General features: G+C 43.0%; 1 protein-coding gene across 1 annotated transcript in view; it reads left to right on the top strand.

Moving 5' to 3' along the window:
* Positions 1-19,899, top strand: part of nphp4 (nephronophthisis 4) — a 450,076-nt gene that overhangs the window by 164,321 nt on the left and 265,856 nt on the right. Inside the window, exon 6 of the mRNA XM_087980586.1 lies at positions 14,030-14,166. Coding sequence (XP_087836712.1) covers positions 14,030-14,166 — 137 coding nt within the window. The remainder of the gene's footprint in view (positions 1-14,029; positions 14,167-19,899) is intronic.

Below are 19,899 nucleotides of genomic sequence, written 5' to 3'. Positions count from 1 at the left end.
AAAGCAGCAGGCATCAGGAGAGAGAGGAAAACAAAAGAGAAGGCAAAGAAAAGAAGAGGATGAAGAAAATCACATTGAGTGTGTGAGAGTAAAATAGAAAGGAATAGGTAGGGAAGAGTAATAGTAACGAAGGAAGTAAATATTAGAAGTACGATGAACAGATAGGGAAGGACAGAGAGTAAAAAGAATGAGAAAGAAAAGCAAAGCAGGGACAACATGCAACTAATCATAGTTTATGCCTCTCTGATTCTGGCAAAGTTAAACATCTCTAAAATGTTTGCCATGAGAAACTCAGGTGCATGCTGCATATTCTAAGTTGTGTCTTGGAGTGCAGAGAGCTCTGACAGGCACAGAAATAATCACAACTGTCATGGTTATTCAAGCTTATCCCCTAACTGTAGTGCCAAAAACAGTTGTTTGGCCTTGACCATTCCTACTTCTGTCCTGTTCAAATGATCAAATTGAGTTTTATCACAGCTGCTGCTCAGTCATGAGGGATTCAGGCCTATCAGACTAACTTTCTGTGAAATGGCCTTGCTTTCTGTGTTCTCAAAGTACGTACTGTATTTCTTCCTTTTTACTAAGAACCACAGCTGAGAGTTCATGCTGACAATCTGTATGGGAGGCTTAAGCAAAATAACTGAATTACTGTTAGTTTGTAAATTTGACTACCTTTTGTTAGTGCTGCATATTAGATACAGTTTTGCATCTGAAACATATTTTCAGGAACTATTTGTGCTTTGCATTTCAGAAAGTTGACTTAAAGCAAAACAAGTAGATAATTTACAATAAAGTAAAATATGAAATGATGAGGATGCAGCAGTTGTCAGGTGGAAACGGGCTCAGTTCCACTCCCTATGAAGGGCTTTTGCCCCAAATGTCCATTTTCCTGCTCGTTAGATGCTACCTGACATCCTGTGCTTTTCCAGCACCAGACACTCAACTCTCATATCCAGCATCTGTAGTCCTCACTTTTGCCTGGGCTCAGTTTCTCAGTTCACTGGCAGCTTTTTGCCGATTTAAAGTCAGGTTTTTGAATAAGCTTGATTTTTCACAGTATCACAGGATTGTTACAGTGTAGAAGGAGGTCATCCGGCCCATTGTGCCTGCACCAATTCCATTACCTGGTGCGAATCTCCTGTCTTTTACCACATCCTTCTATGCCGTTTCTGCCCAAATAACCATCCAATGCCACCTTGAATGTCTCAATTGAACCTGCCTCAATTACATTGCCAGGCAGTGCAGTGCATTCCATACTCTACCTATTCACTCTGTGAAAATGTTATTTTTCACATCATGCTAGCTTTTTTCTCCCAGTCAAATCTATCCAGTCCACTTCTGATTTTGTAAATCTCTATCAAATCTCTTCTCAGTTTTGTGCACTCCAAGGAGTGCAGACCCAACTGCTTCTATCTCGCCTCATAACTGCGGTTTCTTATTCCTGGGACAATGGACATTCTGCCCTTCGAGCCTGCACCACCATTCAATATGATCATGGCTGATCATCCTTAATCAGTATCCTGTTCCTGCCTTATCTCCATAACCTTTGATTCCACTATCCTTGAGAGCTCTATCCAACTCTTTCTTAAATGAATCCAGAGACTGGGCCTCCACTACCCTCTGGGGCAGAGCATTCCACACAGCCACCACTCTCTGGGTGAAGACGTTTCTCCTCATCTCTGTCCTAAATGGTTTACCCCGTATTTCTAAGCTGTGCCCTCTGGTTCGGCACTCACCTATCAGCGGAAACATGTTTCCTGCCTCTTGAGTGTCCAATCCTTTCATAATCTTATATGTCTCAATCAGATCTCCTCTCAGTCTTCTAAACTCAAGGGTATACAAGCCCAGTCGCTCCAGTCTTTCAGCGTAAGGTAGTCCCGCCATTCCAGGAATTGACCTCGTGAACCTACGCTGCACTCCCTCAATAGCCAGAATGTCTTTCCTCAAATTTGGAGACCAGAACTACACACAGGTAGTGAAGAAGGCTAATAGCATGCTGGCCTTCATAACAAGAGGGATTGAGTGTAGAAGTGAAGAGGTTCTTCTGCAGCTGTACAGGGCCCTGGTGAGACCACACCCAGGGCCCTGTACAGCTGCAGAAGAACCTCTTCGCTTCTATACTCAATCCCTCTTGTTATGAAGGCCAGCATGCTATTAGCCTTCTTCACTACCTGCTGTACCTGCATGCTTACCTTCATTGACTGGTGCACAAGAATACCCAGATCTCTTTGTACTGCCCCTTTACTTAAATTGATTCCATTTAGGTAGTAATCTGCCTTCCTATTCTTGCCACCAAAGTGGATAACCATACATTTATTCACATTTAACTGCATCTGCCATGCATCTGACCACTCACCTAACCTGTCCAGGTCACCCTGTAATCTCCTAACATCCTCCTCACATTTCACCCTGCCACCCAGCTTAGTATCATCAGCAAATTTGCTAATGTTATTACTAATACCATCTTCTAAATCATTAACATATATTGTAAAAAGCTGCGGTCCCAGCACTGATCCCTGTGGTACCCCACTGGTCACTGCCTGCCATTCCGAAATGGAGCCGTTTATCACTACTCTTTGTTTCCTATCAGCCAACCACCTTTCAATCCAAGTTAGTATTTTGCTCTCAATACCATGCGCCCTAATTTTGCTCATTAACCTCCTATGTGGGACTTTATCAAAAGCTTTCTGAAAGTCCAGGTACACTACATCTACTGGATCTCCCTTGTCCATCTTCAGAGTTACATCCTCAAAAAATTCCAGAAGATTAGTCAAGCATGATTTCCCCTCTGACCTATCCTGTTACTACTATCTAGATGTGTCATAATTTCGTCCGTTATAATAGACTCCAGCATTTTTCCCACCACTGAGGTCAGACTAACTGGTCTATAATTTCCTGCTTTCTCTCTCCCACCTTTCTTAAAAAGTGGTACAACATTAGCCAACCTCCAATCCGCAGGAACTGATCCCGAATCAATCGAACTCTGGAAAATAATCACCAACGCATCCACGATTTCTCGAGCCACCTCCTTCAGTACCCTGGAATGTAGACCATCAGGCCCCGGGACTTATCAACCTTCAGACGTAACGGTCTCTCCAACACCAAATCCTGGCAAATATAAATTCCCTTAAGTGCAGGCCCGTCAGCCACTGTTACCTCAGGGAGATTGCTTGTGTCTTCACCAGTGAACACAGATCTGAAGTACCAATTCAATTCTTCTGCCATTTCTTTGTTCCCCATAATATATTCCCCTGTTTCTGTCTTCAAGGGCCCAATTTTAGTCTTAACTATTTTTTTGCCTTTCACATACCTAAAAAAGCTTTTACTATCCTCCTTTATATTATTGGCCAGTTTACTTTCGTACTTCATTTTTTCTCTGCGTATTTCCTTCTTAGTAATTCTCTGTTGTTCTTTAAAAGCTTCCCAGTCCTCCGTTTTCCCACTTATCTTTGCTATGTTATACTTTTTCTCTTTTAACTTTATATGTTTCTTAACTTCCCTCGTCAGCCATGGCCACCCATGCTTCCTCCTAGGATCTTTCTTCCTTTTTGGAATGAACTGATCCTGCATCTTCTGCATTATACACAGAAATATCTGCCATTGTTCCTCCACTGTCATCCCTGCTAAGGTATTGCACCATTGAACTTTGGCCAGCTCCTCCCTCATAGCTCCATAATTCCCTTTATTCAACAGAAATATTGTCACTTCCGATTGTACCCTCTCCCTCTCAAAGTGCAGATTGAAGCTTATTGTATTATGGTCACTACTTCCCAATGGCTCCTTCACTTCGAGGTCCCTGACCAATTCTGGTTCGTTGCACAATACCAGATCCAGAATTGCCTTCTCCCTGGTCGGCACCAGTACCAGCTGTTCTAAGAATCCATGTCTGAGGCACTCCGCAAAGTCTCTTTGTTGAGGTCCAATACCATCCTGATTCTCCCAGTCTACCTGCATGTTGAAATCCCCCATAACAACTGTAGTAACATTTTGTTTTTTCACTTTCTCCAATGAATTCATATCTTCCCTTTTAATGTGGCAATACTCCAGAAATGTGACAATACTCCAGAAATCTACCAAGTGTCTTGTACAAGTTCAACATATTCTCCATGATTGTAGACTACACTCCCATTAGTAAAGCCAAAAACACTGAATACTTTATTAACTGCTCTCTCCACCTGTCCTGCCACCTTCAATGATCTCTGCACGTATACAGCATCATAGAACCCCTCCAGTATGGAAGCAGGCCCTTTGGCCCAACAAGTCCACACCGACCCTCTAAAGAATAACCCACCCAGACCCATTTCCCTATATTTACCCCTGACTACTGCACCTTCACCTACACATCCCTGAACACACCAAGGGCAATTTAGCATGGCTAATTCACATAACCTGCACATCTTTGGATTGTGGGAGGAAACCGGAGCACCCGGAGGAAAGCCATAGAGAGAATGTGCAAACTCCACACAGATAGTCGCTCGATGCTGGAATCGAACCTGGGACCCTAGCACTATGAGGCAGCAGTGCTAACCACTGTGCTGCCCAAGGTCCGTCTCTTTCCTACTGTAAACATTATGGAGCAAGAAAATGTAATTAGTATTCCTTATTTTCTGTTGAAATAACAAATGAAATGGGAATCAATCACACAAGGAATAGAAGATAAGACATAAGCCACCCAGTTCCTTCCTTGGATGTACACTGTCTAAACATTATCTCGTTGCTGTTGCTCTGGTTCTCTTCCTTGCTATTACTTTCATTTCCTATGAGCCTGCCTTGAGGAGTTGTGTCTGCAGAATAGTCTAAGGATCCTTCTCTTCCAGCACTCTGACCAACAGAGTCCCGTGATCTCTTTGGAACATGTAGCAAAAATGAACTTTGTCATACTGGGCTATCCCACTAGAAAACTTTGATTTTTAAAAAAATATCAAAAATAGTATAGTTATCATGTGTTCTTGTTTAGAACAAATAGTAGTACTCCAATGTTGAGTTTAGGCATTGAGTGGCTGTCATTGATATCAGAACATGCATTGACAAATTGTTTCAAAGAATGCAAAGAAAAAGTCCCCTCTATATGGCATTAAGACTCATAGCCCAATAAAATCATAGAACAGCAAAAACCATTCAAACTATAAATACAATAAACTATAAAAGTTATCAAAAGTATAGAAAGCGATGACCACAAAAACTATCTGAATCCTAGTCTTTTTAATTAACCTCTCCCATTATTTAGTGCTAATTGTGCTGGATTCTGGAATGCTGTCTTGTGTTTGTGCAGCAGCTGTTGATGGTGTTCAGCTCTGACTCATTCAGTGCTGACTGTCCACCTTTTCTGTGGTGCTGTCTCATGAACCCTGTAACAATAATATGTATTTGGCAAATTCACCTTTTCAACCTACCAATCTGTCACCTCAACCACATCCTGTGCTTGTCTTGACCACCTCTGCTCAGCCTTATCTCCTCAGCTGCTGGGTCTGTTGCTGTTGTTACCTGTTTCAGGTCAGGGTCACCATCTCAGGGTTAGTTTGGGGATACTTCATTGGAATAGTGGATTGGGGTGAGTGCAATGATTATGGAGACTTTTTCTTTCTTGCCCTTCCCCTACTCTGTCTCTCTCCCTTCCTTTCCCCGCTCTCCCTGCTCCTTCAATTCCTGTAAAAAGGTGTCAAAGCTTTCTGGTAGAGAAATTACTGAGGGTGCATTTCCAGATATGCTTTTCCATTTCCTTAATTATTTTAAATGTCCCTGCAAGATCACCTCTCAACTGCTTCCCTTCTAGATGGAAAAGTCCAAGATTCTCTAATCTTCCTTGTAATTATATTGCCCTGTCACCAATGATTCAATGAGCTGAATTTTCCCATAATAAAAAACAGCAAGTGCGAGGGAAACTCAGCAGGTCTGAGAGTGTCTGTGGAGCGGGAAACAGAATTAATGTTTCAAGTCCAATATGACTCTAGGCTTAAAATACAAATCTGTTTCCCTTTCCACAGATACTGCCAGACCTGCTGGGTTTCTCCACGTTTTCAGATCTCCAACATCTGTACAACTTTTTCTTTTATTTGAATCTTCCCAAATCTTGGATAAGTGTCATTTTTGAAGATTCTCAAATTCTTTGTGAGCTTTGTTGACTTTCCTCATAATCGTCTGCTGGCAACCTAATTAATTATGCATCCAGCATCCACAATGCCCCTCTTGTTGAATCATATGCTCACAAAGTCTGAAGGGCTCCCTGCTGCTGGGACCTTCGAGCATACATATTATGGATGCCATATTTAAAGCCCAGTTGTGCCCACCTCAAACAGTGCAAGCCAGGATCAACCAATCCAAGTTTGTTGCTGCACTGCATTTCAAAAGGAGTCTGCTGAAAAAGGGTAGTTAACACGCTGCTTCGCTGAAAGGGACTTGGAGGTCATGGTGGATGGGGCAGTGCACAGAAGGCTATCCTCTTCCCTCTGGACCACCAGCGAAGATGATGGCACCAAATCATGCCACTCTGGTCAGAGATGGCCTTCAGGCACAGTGTCAGAGTCAGTAACTTACTGCACTCTGCAAGACAAAGTGCCATAATATTCTTCTCTCTGCTATGGAATTCGCTAACACACGACGCTGTGGAGACCAGGTCATTGAGTATATTTAAGACAGAGATAGGTTCTGGATTGTCAAGGGGATCAAAGGTCACAGAGAAAATGGGAGAATGGGGTTGAGAAACTTAACAGCCATGATTGAATGGCAGAGCAGACTCGATGGGCTGAATGGCCTAATTTCTGCTCCTATGTGTTATGGTCTTATGCTATTTTTCACTCACTTCAACTCCACAACTGCCATCCTTTCTGACCAAGGTTAATGGTCTATCACTCTTACTATTGTGTGCATCATCTTAACTCAATGGCTCTGACTCACATTGTCCTCTTCTGCTGTTAATCTTTCCTGCCCTCTGTGCTTCTTATTCACTCACCCATAAGCCATTACTAACAGCTCTTACAGCTGCTTGCAACCCACACAACCTTCCTTTGTTTCATTGCAGGAGAAATGTCTCATAATAGATCCGAGTGGGGTAAAATGGTTAGCAAAGTGGGTGTCATGCATCTCCTTGTTGCCATAGGGAGAATACCCTTTAATTAGTGGGAGTGAATCAAGACTGCACATGTGGAACTGCTGAGACCTTCATGTCCAAGAAGCCAAATAAGTTTGTGTTGTGCTGTGCTGTTCTCCCATTGTCACCATTCTACATGTATTCTTAACATAAAGTCATAGAAGTGTACAGCATGGAAACAGACCCTTCGGTCCTGCTCGTCCATGCCGATCAGATATCCTAAATAAATCTAGTCCCATTTGCCAGCATATGGCCCATTAAACCTTTCCTCTTCATATATCCGTCCAGATGCCTTTCAAATGTTGTAATTGTACCAGACTCCCCTGCTTCCTCTGGCAGCTCGTGCATATACACACCACCCACTATGTGAAAAGGTTCCCCTTAAGTTCTTTTAAGTCTTTTCCTTCTCACCTTAAACCTATGCCCTCTAGTTTGGGACTCCCTTGTCCCAGGGAAAAGACCTTGTCTACTCACTCTATCCATGCTGTGATTTTATAAACCTCTAGAATGTCACCCCTCAGCCTCAGATGCTCCAGGAAAAACAGCCCCAGCTTATTCAGCCTTTCCCTATAGTTCAAACCTTCCAACCCTGGCAATGTCTCAAGCTTCTACCTGTATTATATGGCCCATTCCCTCTATTCACTTTTGCAGGCACCGATGCACCTTCACAGCTCTGCAAATGAGGACGAGCTGACGGCTGACTCTTCTCCTCTGAGGAAGAGCCACAATCCCTCAGAAAATGCACCGTGAACTTTTTCTCTCTCACACTTCACCACCTCATATTCTTTCATCTCAGCATGTACTTTATCCAGATTGGACTCATGAGCAGATTCTGGTGAGTGCATCTGAAGAAACGTCCCAGAACTCTAGCACACAAAGGATGGCTGGAGATCAGACACTTGCGTTGCCTCAGTTAGGTCAGTTGTTGATCTGGGTGGCTTGTGAGTTACTTTGGAGGGCAATTAAAACTCTACTACATTTGCTGTGGGTATGCGGTCATGTGTAGGCCAAACCAGATAAGGCTGAAAGAACATCAGTGAACCAGATGACGTTGGTTATTTGGTTGCCATTTGGTTGGTGCTCCAAATTCCAGATTATTTTTATATTGTAATTTCGCCGTCTTCCATGACAGGATTTGAACCCATATCCCTGAGTTTCTGGATTACTCGTCCAGTGACATTAGCACTGCCTTGGCCCCTCACACTAGTCTACAACTTGTGCTAGCAGTTAGTGTTGTCAGATTACTTGGAGGGAACTTGATGACCAAGCCAACTCAAGTCCTCCACTATAGTAAAACCACGAACTGTGGATGCAGGGAAATCTGAAACAAAAACTGAAACTGCTGGAGAAACTCAGCAAGTCTGACAGTGTCTGTGGTGAGAAAAACAAAGTTGATGTGTATTTTTCTCTCCGCAGATGCTGCCAGACATGGTGTGTTTCTCGAGCACATTGCTTTGTGTTTCAGTTTTTTGTATCTGCACAGGTGCATTCTCTAAGCGGTGTTAGTGATTAAAACTTTTTTATTCAATAAATAAATCAAGAATTCTGTTGATTATTGCTTTATGCAATATAATATTTAATTTGGTATTACTTTTGTCTTATCCTTATCTTGGCTGGTGATAAACATTGTTCTGGAAGACTTTTTTAGAGTGAAGTTGGTAAATCATTGGTACTTGACAGCTTGTAGTGTTTGTAGGCACATCAATGATTGCAACAGTTTGCACGGCACGTTGATTTGGCACAGAGAAACATTGTCAGAAAAAAGGCACCGCTTGGTTGGGTGGGGATTTACTTAAATAATTATGGCACTAAACATATGTAGAGGTGGGTAAACTGTCAGCATGTTTACTGTTGACAGATGTAATGTTAGTTACAACTGTCACTTCAGAAGAGACTGCTGGTATCTATGTTCATGTAAAAATCTCATGATGATTTCTCGCTGTGGCTTTTCTTGTTGAAGGATAAAAAATGATTGAATTATGATGTAAATGCATCTTTTTCATTAATTAAGAAACTTTGTGTTTAGATTTCAGTTATGTTGACCAAGGTGGTGAGAATAAACAGGTGAAAATAAAGCTATTTGTAAAGTATCAAACGAGAAGCCAATGAGATATGTGAAATCTCTCAGCTGTTCTAATTGCTGTGCTGAGCCTCACTGGAGATGAGAGAAAGGGAGGTTGGTGCAGTTCCATCTGAAATTGCCAATGGAAAGGGGTTCAGAGTATGTCTTCCCTCTCTGGCAGTGCAGAAACTTAAATAGACATGGAGTCGAAACAAGATAGCATGTTCTCCTTCTGCCATCAATGTCCTTCTTAGAACCATGGAGTTCTACAGCACGAAGACAGGCCCTTTGGCCCAAACTGGCCCATGCCGAACAAAATGTCCACCACTCTAATCACATTTTCCTGCACTTGGCCCATATCCTTCTAATCCTTTCCTATCCATGTATTTGTCCAAATGCCTTTTAAATGTTGTTAATGTACCTGCCTCAACCATTTCTGCTGGCAGCTCATTCCATATGTGTACTATCTTCTGTGTAAAACATTTGCCCCTCAGGTTTCCTTTTGTTCTTTCCCCTCTAACCTTAAACTGATGCCCTTTCGTCCTCGATACCCCAACCCTCTGAAAAAGAATGAGTGCATTCACCCTATCCATGCCACTTATGATCTTACACACTTCAAAAGGTGCCCCCTCAGTCTCCCCCATACTCTCAAAAAAAAACTCATAGTTTATCCAACCTCTCCCTATAACTCAGACCATTGAGTCCAGGCAACGTTCTTGTAAATTTCTTCTGCATTCTTTCCAGTTTAATAACGTCCTTCCTATAACAAGGTGACCAAAACTGAACACAGTGCTTCAAGTGCAGCCTCAGCAATGTCCTGTATAACTGCAACATAACTCCCAACTTCTATACCCTGACTGGTGAAGGCCAGTGTGCCAAAAGCCTTCTTCACTGCCTGTCTACCTGTCACTGTACGTTCAGAGAATCGTGCACCTGAACTCCAAGGTCCTTTGTTCCATGGCCCTACCATTCACCATGAAACTCCTACTTTGATTTGACTTTCTAAAATGCAAGATGTCACACCTATCTATATTAAACTCCATTTGCTATTTCTCAGATCACTTCCCCAACTGATCAAGGTTCTGCAGCAATTTCTAATAACTTTCCACACTGTCCATGAAACTGCCTATTTTAGTATATCTGCAAACTTATGCAGTTTACATTCTCATCCAAATCATTGATATGGATTGGGGCAATATGGTAGCACAGTGGTTAGCACTGCTGCCTCACAGCACCAGGGACCCAGGTTCGATTCCAGCCTCGGGCGACTGTCTGTGTGGAGTTTGCACATTCTCCCTGCGTCTGCATGGGTTTCCTCCGGGTGCTCCGGTTTCCTCCCACAATCCAAAGATGTGCAGGTTAGGTGAATTGGCCATGCTAACTTGCCCTTGGTATTAGGTGCATTAGTCAGAGGGAAAATGGATTTGGGTGGGTTACTCTTCGGAAGGTCAGTGGGGACTTGTTGAGTTTAAGGGCCTGTTTCTGCACTCTAATCAAATTTACCTATCACTGATGTTAAGCTTACTGGTCTATAGTTCCCAGGCTTTTCTTTGCAGCCATTCTTGACTAATGGCACAATATTCATCCTCCAATCATTTGGGACCTCACCAGATGCAGAAATATTAGCTGTAATTTTTTTGCCTGCCTCTTGCAATGTTCTTGGATATATGTGGTCAGCACCAGGATATTTATTCACCTTCATATATTCTAATTAATCCAACACTACCTCTACTGTTATATTGACTGTCCCTAAGGTAGCACCACTAACTCAGTTCCCAACTTTTCATGTGATTGTCCTCGGGAAACACTGAAGAGAAATTTTCATTGAGGACCTCGACCATCTCCTGCAGTTCTACACATACATGTCCACTTTGGTCCTTGAGGGGGTTCTATTCTCTCTCTCGTTATTCTTTTTCCTTTAATATACTTGAAGAACCTCTTTGGATTCACCCTAATCTTCTCAGCCAAGGCAATGTCATGCCCCCTTTTTGCCCTCCTGATTTCATTCTTCAGTAAACTCCTGTATTCAGTGTATACCTCCAAGGATTCCCTTGATCCCAGCTGCCTGTACCTGAACCACGCCTCCTTTTTTCTGGTCAAAGCCTCAATATTTCTTGTCATCCAGGGCTCCCTATTCCTGCCAACCATGGCCTTCACCCTGACAGGAACATATGGACAATGAACTCCTGCTATCGCACTTTTAAAGGCCTGCCACTTCCCAAAGGCCCCTTTGCCTACAAATAAACTGCTCCAATCAAACTCTGCAAGCTGATTCCGATATTTAACGTCTATGTTGTAAACAGGCAGTGTTCAAATTCAGTCAGTATTGGTAGACTGTTTGACTGTGAAGCCATTGTAACATTCTGCATCTATACCCTCCCATAGGATCATGGGATAAATGAGCAGGAGTAGAATCCCTGATTTGTTTTCTTTTAAAGTCTGCTTAATTTGGGGATGCTGAATCCATGCATAGTTTGCCTGCCAACACCATGACTGGTGTAAAGATGACTTATTTCCTTTATGTTTGGATTGTGGACTGAGAAAAGAAAGATACTACTTTCAGCCAAGGAGACTGTGTGAAGAATTATAAAGATCATTTTTATCTGCACACTGAGTTGTGTACAATATTGCTTTCCCAGGAACATTGAGAACAAAAATATACATGACTGAGCTGATAGGTTCTGAACTAAGAACTCTTGCTTGGCTCCTGATCTGTTGACCATGGCTTGACTAGGGGCAATGCAGCAGAGAGCCACTTAAGTTGCAAAGAGAAAGCAACAAGAAACTGTCTCTCTTTCTCCATCACTCTAGTGTAGAGATACCAGAAAGCCTCCATTAACAGCTAGGTGTGTAGCCAACCTTGTGTAAACTGCCAAATATTAAAAGGAAGTTCAATTCCAACCAGAAGAAGAAAGTTTCAGAAGACAAGCGAGATTACCACTGTTAAGGACATTACTACTTTTAGAATACACAGTCAGTCAGCAGCTGCAAGTACTTGCATAGAGAAACAGTCAGCAGGACTTGCAGAAGGAATGTTAAGGCAGATGTAGTAATCAAGGCTAAAGCCTTCAGCTTAGAGGTGCCATAAATACAATGTGGGCTAATAAGAGTAAAGACACTAGTCACATTTGCCGATTGTAGAATCCTTAGAGTAGGCCAGGGAATATGTTGCAGGCAAGACTGAGAGTAGTATGATCTCGGTGGGAGGTGGTAGAGTAGCCACGACTGAGTGACTTTGAAGTATTGGAGAGAAAATGGCGGCATTTAAGCCACAGAATAAAAACCTTAATTGACTTTTTTCCTCTAGATGGCTGAGACTGCAGAGACATGGTCTGGTGTGATGGCTTCCTCTGCTAGTCTTGGGGGAGAAGGAAGCCCATCTTTGAATTGCCCCTTCAAACAGGACCTCCAGTTCTCTGCCCGTAAAGTTGGGCACTGATTTCCCCCTCTGCCATACTAGGGAAAATGTCAGGAACTGTGCAGACTGGATACACAATGGGGTCTTAAAAATGGCATGGGTACAAAGTATGCCAGTGGATTCTGGGATATCCCATGAGTCCAAGATGTTCTGGGAACAGTGTATGGTAAGGTGGACCAGAATTGGATGCAGTGGGGTTGGAGTGGATAGTTGATGAGGCAAGTTTGGCAAAATTTTGCTAGGCCTCACAGCAGAAATGTCTGCTAAATATTCACTGTCGTTCAAGTTTAACCAAAGGAACATAAAATTCAGTTCAAAGTTACCAGCTGCAGTGACAAAATCACATTCTCTAGGTAGAATAACTCAAAAGAGTAAGGGTATTATACTACAGGTAATAGTGCAACAACCTGTGAGATATGAAAATTTATATGCAATTTACAGTCACAACCTGCATGTGTGTTTTGACCTCAACATTCTTGAGATAGAAGAGGAATTCATAACAAAGTCCAAGAGAACCACTGGTCCAGGAGCACACCATTGCCCAGAAGACAGGATAGAAAACTTTGTTCCAACCATCTTCAGCTGCTTCACAATGACCTTCCCTCCATCATAAGGTCAGAACTAAAGATGTTCGCTGATCATTGCCCAATGTTCAGCACCATTCGCAACTGCTCAGATACTGAAGCAGTCCATGTTGAAATACCGAAAGATCTGGACAAAATCCAGGCTTGGGCTGACCAGTAGAAAGTAGCAGTCACACCATGCAAATGTCAGGCTATGAGTATTCACCAATAAGAGGCAATCTAACCACTGCCACTTGACGTTCAATGGTGTTACTATCACTGAATTCCCCACAATTCACATCGTTGGAGTTGCTGTTGACCAGACCCGCCGCATAAGCAGAGTGGCTATAAGAACAGGTCAGAAGCTAGGAATAGTACGGCTGATAACTCACCACCTGATTCGCCAAAGCATGTCCACCATCTACAAGTCAGGAGTGTGATGAAATTCGTCCCACTTGCCTGGATGGGTGCAGCTCCAACAGCACTCGAGAAGCTCATTGCAATCCAGAATAAAACAGCCCATTTGATTGGCGCCACATCCACAAACATCAACGCCATCCACCACCAATGCTTAACAGCAGCAGTGTACACTGCACAAATTCACAAAAGATCATCCAACAGCACCTTCCAAACCCATGCCCACTTCCTTTTAGAAGGGTAAAGGCAGCTGATTCAAGGGCATATCATCACCCTGCAAGCCACTCTCCATCCTGACTTGGAAATACATTGCAATCCCTTCATTGTCACTGGGTTCAAAGTGTGAATCTACTAAGCAATTGCACCTAATGGTGTTTTTATGTTATTTACTTCACTGCTGAAATCACGCTGCATCTCTGTAATGTAATGGTCAAATGTCTTTAGATTGATTTATAACTAAACCATTTATATTTTGATTGAAGGCAACATTTTGAAGAAACCCAATTTAATGAAGACTGTAACTTGCTACTTGGACAAGCTGTCCCTTCAGCTTTACCCAACACTAGAGAAATTTGAAGAGGAGCTGGTGGAATTGATTAATGCAGACCGACTGCTTAAGGTAGGGCAGAGCTGTGGTTAATCTTCCGAGCCTTTGAAAATCATTTTTGGTTTGTACTACTTCATTAGCATTTCGATCCTTCATTTTCTGACTTTATTGTTGGTCCCAAATGCACAGCCTGCTACAGTAGCGTGAGGTGTAAGTTATAAGTACATTCTCAGTTTTCATTCTTCATATGATTCTGTTAAAGTACAGCAACGGCTTGCAATTGTGGATGGAGCTTCTTCTTTGCTCGATGCAATCTGCATTGGTCACATGTTGGTCTGCTGCGATTATACACTTGCTGTAATTGACATTATTGTTGTTTTACTATATATCGCAACAAGTAATATTGATAATTAGATTGGGTGATTTATTAAATTATCTATAAATGGGATCTCAGTTCAGATGGTTGGAAATTTGTTCAAGGTACTCCAGTGAACCTCTATCAACTTCAATTGTATTTATTTGCATAATGAGGTCACAATGTTGATTCAGGGGCTAAAGATGTTGCATAATTTTGAGTTAAAAATCACAGATAACCAGGTTATAGTCCAACAGATTTATTTGGAAGTAGTGACTTTCAGAGCGCTGCTCTCTCGTCAGGTAACTAGTGGGGCACAATCATAAGACACAGAATGTACAGCAAAAGATCACAGTGTCATGCAATTAAAAAGATATATTGAACAAACCTAGATTGCTGTTAAGTCTTTCATCTTTTAGAATGGGTTGCAGGTTTCAGTACATTAATATGTAAATCCCAGAACTTCTTGTGACACCTCAGCTCAGATACTTATTAATGATGTGAGGTTAGAGTCTGTCGGTATCCCAATCTTGAGTCAGACTGATTCTGTTTCCAAAGTAGGAAAAGTAGGAATTTAGAAAATGATACATGGATTGACTACCTGCAGGTTGTGTGCTGTTTGAACAAAAATAGAATGTATCTGTAATTACAATTCTGCAAATGTTAATTGACCCCTTAGACTTAGGTGCACGTGTGTGTGTGTGTGTGTGTGCGCGCGCGCATGTTGTGTATGTGTGTGTGCGCGCGCACGCGCATGTTGTGTATGTGTGTGTGTATTCGTGAGAGTGTGTGTGTGTGTGCATGTTTGGTAGAGTATGTGCATGAATGTGACGGAGTATAAGCCCGAGAGGGTAATGCGTGGGTGTGAGTATGGGGGGTGTATGTCTGTGTGTCTGAGAGAGAGCATGTGTATAAGCAAGGGTCTGCAAGACTGTGTGAGTTTGTGAGAATGTCTGTGTGTACGCTTGTATGCATGTGTGTGAGAGAGAGTGTATAGTGTAGTGGGCTCACCTGTAGTGTGACATGAACCCAAGACCCAGGTAAGGCCGTCCTCATGGATACCCAACTTGGCTATCAGCCTCTGCTCAGCAACTGTACATTGTTGCATATCCCAAAGTCCACCTTGAAGGATGGTCACCCAAAGATCCAAGGCCGAATACATAAAGAGGGAGATGTGACTATGTAAATGAGGTTTGGGAGGTAACTGAACAAACGCAGGAAGGGAAATTAGAAGCAATGAAGTGTACAAGGTGAAAGAGAAAAACAGAAATTGCCTTAGATAGAAGAACAGAATGTCTTTTAAGATAAGCAATCGTAAAAAAAGTACTAACCATGAATTAAACAGTGATAAAAGCAAAATACTTCAGATTTGGCAATCCACAATTAAAACAAAATGATCGAAACACTGTTTCTCTCCCTATTCAAGCAATTTAAGTTTTAGATTAGATTAGATTACTTACAGTGTGGAAACAGGCTCTTCGGCCCAACAAGTCCACACCGACCCGCCGAAGCGTAACCCACCCAGAGCCATTCCCCTACGTTTACCCTTCACCTAACACTACGGGCAATTTAGCATGGCCAATTCACCTAACCTGCACAGTTTTGGATTGTGGGAGGAAACCGGAGCACCCGGAGGAAACCCACGCAGACATGGGGAGAATGTGCAAACTCCACACAGAGAGTCGCCTGAGGCGGGAAATGAACCTGGGTCTCTGGCACTGTGAGGCAGCAATGCTAACCACTGTGCCACCGTGTCGCCCATTGTGGATTTAATTGTGGATTTTCAAATCTGAAGTATTTTGCTTTTATCACTCTGTTTAATTCATGGTCAGTACTTTTTCATGATTGCTTATCTTGGTTACCTGTTGTTCTGACCAAGGCAATTTCTGTTTTTCTCTCTCACCTTGTATGCCTTCATTTCTTCCAATTTCCCTTCCTGTGTTTGTTCAGTTATCTCCCAAACCTTGTTTTCATAGTCACATCTCCCTCCTTAGCAATTTATCTCTGACTCTGATTTATTCTACACAGATGTCAATTAAATTTGCACTGTTTGTGGTTTTGATTCCTGATGTAATATCCCTTGAGATCCTGTTGTTCTCACTTCCTCCTGAGATTCACTCTCAATTTCTACCATGACTGTGATGGGAAGAGTGTGCTGGAAATCATGCCTCACTACTCCACGAGTTGTCCTCAATGCGAAAATGACCAGTTTCGTCACCAGGATGGATAGTTTGCCTGAATTTAGTCCCAATCTAAGATAAAAGACATACCCATCAGGTGTCATCAATGGATAAGAAAACAAAAGCTTATGTGTCATAACAAACTTGTTCTTTAGCAAGTGGTAAAATATAAAACTAATTGCTAACATGCAAACTTTAATTATACCCTCGTTAAATCCAACAATGCACATATTAATCTACAAATATAACTGACCACATAGTTGTGCAGAACTATTGTAAGTAGAAGATAAAGGCGAAAACAAAAATGTCCTGTGAGTCACGAGTCCAAACTGCAAGGGTGGAAAGAGGTGACAATCTCACAGTTCTGTGGTTTTTGGTGATGATACCATGTTGACTGTAACCAATAAGTGAACACCACACAATTCCATTTTTGATTTGATTTACTAAAAGAAAAATGACTATTTCTCCCTCTGCTACACAGCATCTAGACTTCCATTTTTCAATTTATATTTCAGATAAAATATGTGTAGTCCTTGCATCATGCACTAGCACATGAATCTTTTGACCTTTCTGAAGCACTGTATCTCACACTGCCCTGGTTCATCATTTTATTTCACCTGCGATCCCATCAAAACTTGAGCATTAAATCTTTTTTTCCCCTTTAGGTGTGAAACATCTGAGTTCTGGTGATGGATTGTCGACCTGAAATGTTAACTGTATTTCTCTGCCTTCATGCTACCAGACCTGCTGAGTGTTTCTCGAATTTTCAGCTCTTCTTTATAATTAGTGTGAGCATTGTTGAGATCATAAAGTGAAGATCAGAACAAAAAAATGGTTGAGAAGTTGGTGAAATCTAATTTTCTTAACATAGCTGTTGTAATGTATGTATTACTATCTGTGTAATGCAAATTTCCGAGAGCTTGAACATTGAACCTGCTGATGTAAGATGGTTGTTCCAAAATATCCCCAATTTAGTTTACAAAATGTGGTCGAGTTTTCCCTTGCTACTGACACTTGAAACCGGTTTAGAGATCAGTTGCTTCTGCCCAAATATTTATACCCCTAAGTTGTTCAGCTACCTGGTTGCCAGTCACATATTTGTTGGAAGGCAGGAGGCATTTGTCATCGATGCCCCTGTGGACTAACAGCCAACCAATCAGCCAATTGTTGCTAGCCGAAACTCTATTTGTACACAGCTGCTGGCTCCAGCTCATCTGTAACTACGCTTTATAACATAGAACAATACAGAACAGGCCCTTCGGCCCTCGATGTTACGCCGACCTGTGAACTATTCTCAGCTCAGCCCCCTACACTATCTCAAAATCATCCATGTGCTTATCTAAGGATTGTTTAAATCTCCCTAACTTGGCTGAGTTGACTACATTAGCAGGTAGGGCATTTCATGCCCTTACCACTCTCTGCGTAAAGAACCTGCCTCGGACATCTGTCTTAAATCTATCACCCCTCAATTTGTAGTTATGCCTTCTCGTACAAGCTGACGTCATCATCCTAGGGAAATGTATTTCACTGTCTACCCTGTCTAATCCTCTGACCATCTTGTATGTCTCTATCAAATCCCCTGAAAAATGTGTTGCTGGAAAAGGACAGCAGGTCAGGCAGCATCCAAAGAGCAGGAGAATCGACGTTTTGGGCATAAGCCCTTCTTCAGGAATGAGGAGGGTGTGCCAGGCAGGCTAAGATAAAAGGTAGGGAGGAGGGACTTGAGGGAGGGGCTGATAGGGGAGGGGAGGGAAATATATCCTGATGTATTGAAATATATCCAAACAGACCCCACCACCAAGGATATATATTCCCCTCCCCTATCAGCGTTCCGGAAAGACCACTCCCTCCGCAATTCTCTCGTCAGGTCTACACCCCCCACCAACCCAACCTCCACTCCCGGCACCTTCCCCTGCAACCGCAAGAAATGCAAAACTTGCGCCCACACCTCCCCCTTCACTTCCCTCCAAGGCCCCAAGGGATCCTTCCATATCCATCACAAATTCACCTGCACCTCCACACACATCATTTACTGCATCCGCTGCACCCGATGTGGCCTCCTCTACATTGGGGAGACAGGCCGCCTACTTGTGGAACGTTTCAGAGGACACCTCCTGGGACACCCACACCAACCAACCCAACCGCCCCGTGGCTGAACACTTTAACTCCCCCTCCCACTCCACCAAGGACATGCAGGTCCTTGGCCGCCTCCATCGCCAGACCATGGCAACATGACGCCTGGAGGAAGAGCGCCTCATCTTCTGCCTAGGAACCCTCCAACCACAAGGGATGAATGCAGATTTCTCCAGCTTCCTCATTTCCCCTCCCCCCACCTTATCTCAGTCCCAACCCTCGGACTCAGCACCGCCTTCTTGACCTGCAATCTTCTTCCCAACCTCTCCGTCCCCACCCCCTCTCCGGCCTATCACCCTCACCTTAAACTCCTTCCACCTATCGCATTCCCAACCCCCCTTCCTCAAGTCCCTCCTCCCTACCTTTTACCTTAGCCTGCTTGGCACACACTCCTCATTCCTGAAGAAGGGCTTATGCCCGAAACGTCGATTCTCCTGCTCTTTGGATGCTGCCTAATTTTTTGCCCTTTGCCAGCAACACATTTTTCAGCTCTGATTTCCAGCTTCTGCAGTCCTCACTTTCTCCTCTATCAAATCCCCCCTTAGCGTTCTTCTTTCCAACAAGAACAGACCCAAGTCTCTCAGCCTTTCCTCATAAGACCTTCCTTCCAGACCAGGCAACATCCTGGTAAATCTCCTCTGCACCTTTTCCAATGCTTCCACATCCTTCCTGTAATGGGGCGACCAGAACTGTACACAATATTCCAAGTGTGGCCACACCAGCGTTTTGTATAGTTGCACCATGATATTGCTGTTCCGGAACTCAATCCCTCTCCCAATGAAACCTAACACCATATGCCTTCTTCCCAGCACTATCCTCCTGGGTGGCAACTTTCAGGGATCTATGCACATGGACTCCAAGATCCCTCTGCATATCCACACTACCAAGAATCTTTCCATTGACCCAGTACTCTGCCTTCCGGTTATTCTTCCCAAAATGCATCACCTCTCATTTAGCTGCATTGAACTCCATTTGCCACCTCTCAGCCCAAATCTGCAGTTTATCCAAGTCCCCCTGCAACCTGTAACATTCTTCCAAACTGTCCACTACTCCACCAACTTTAGTGACATCTGCAAATTTACTAATCCATCCACCTATGCCTGCGTCTAAGTCATTTATAAAAATGACAAACAGCAG

Source organism: Chiloscyllium plagiosum, unplaced genomic scaffold (assembly GCF_037043375.1).
Source record: "Chiloscyllium plagiosum isolate Xiang-an unplaced genomic scaffold, Cpla_swu_hap1 HiC_scaffold_37, whole genome shotgun sequence".
NCBI lineage: Eukaryota > Metazoa > Chordata > Chondrichthyes > Orectolobiformes > Hemiscylliidae > Chiloscyllium > Chiloscyllium plagiosum.
This window is presented reverse-complemented; position numbering and strand designations above follow the sequence as displayed.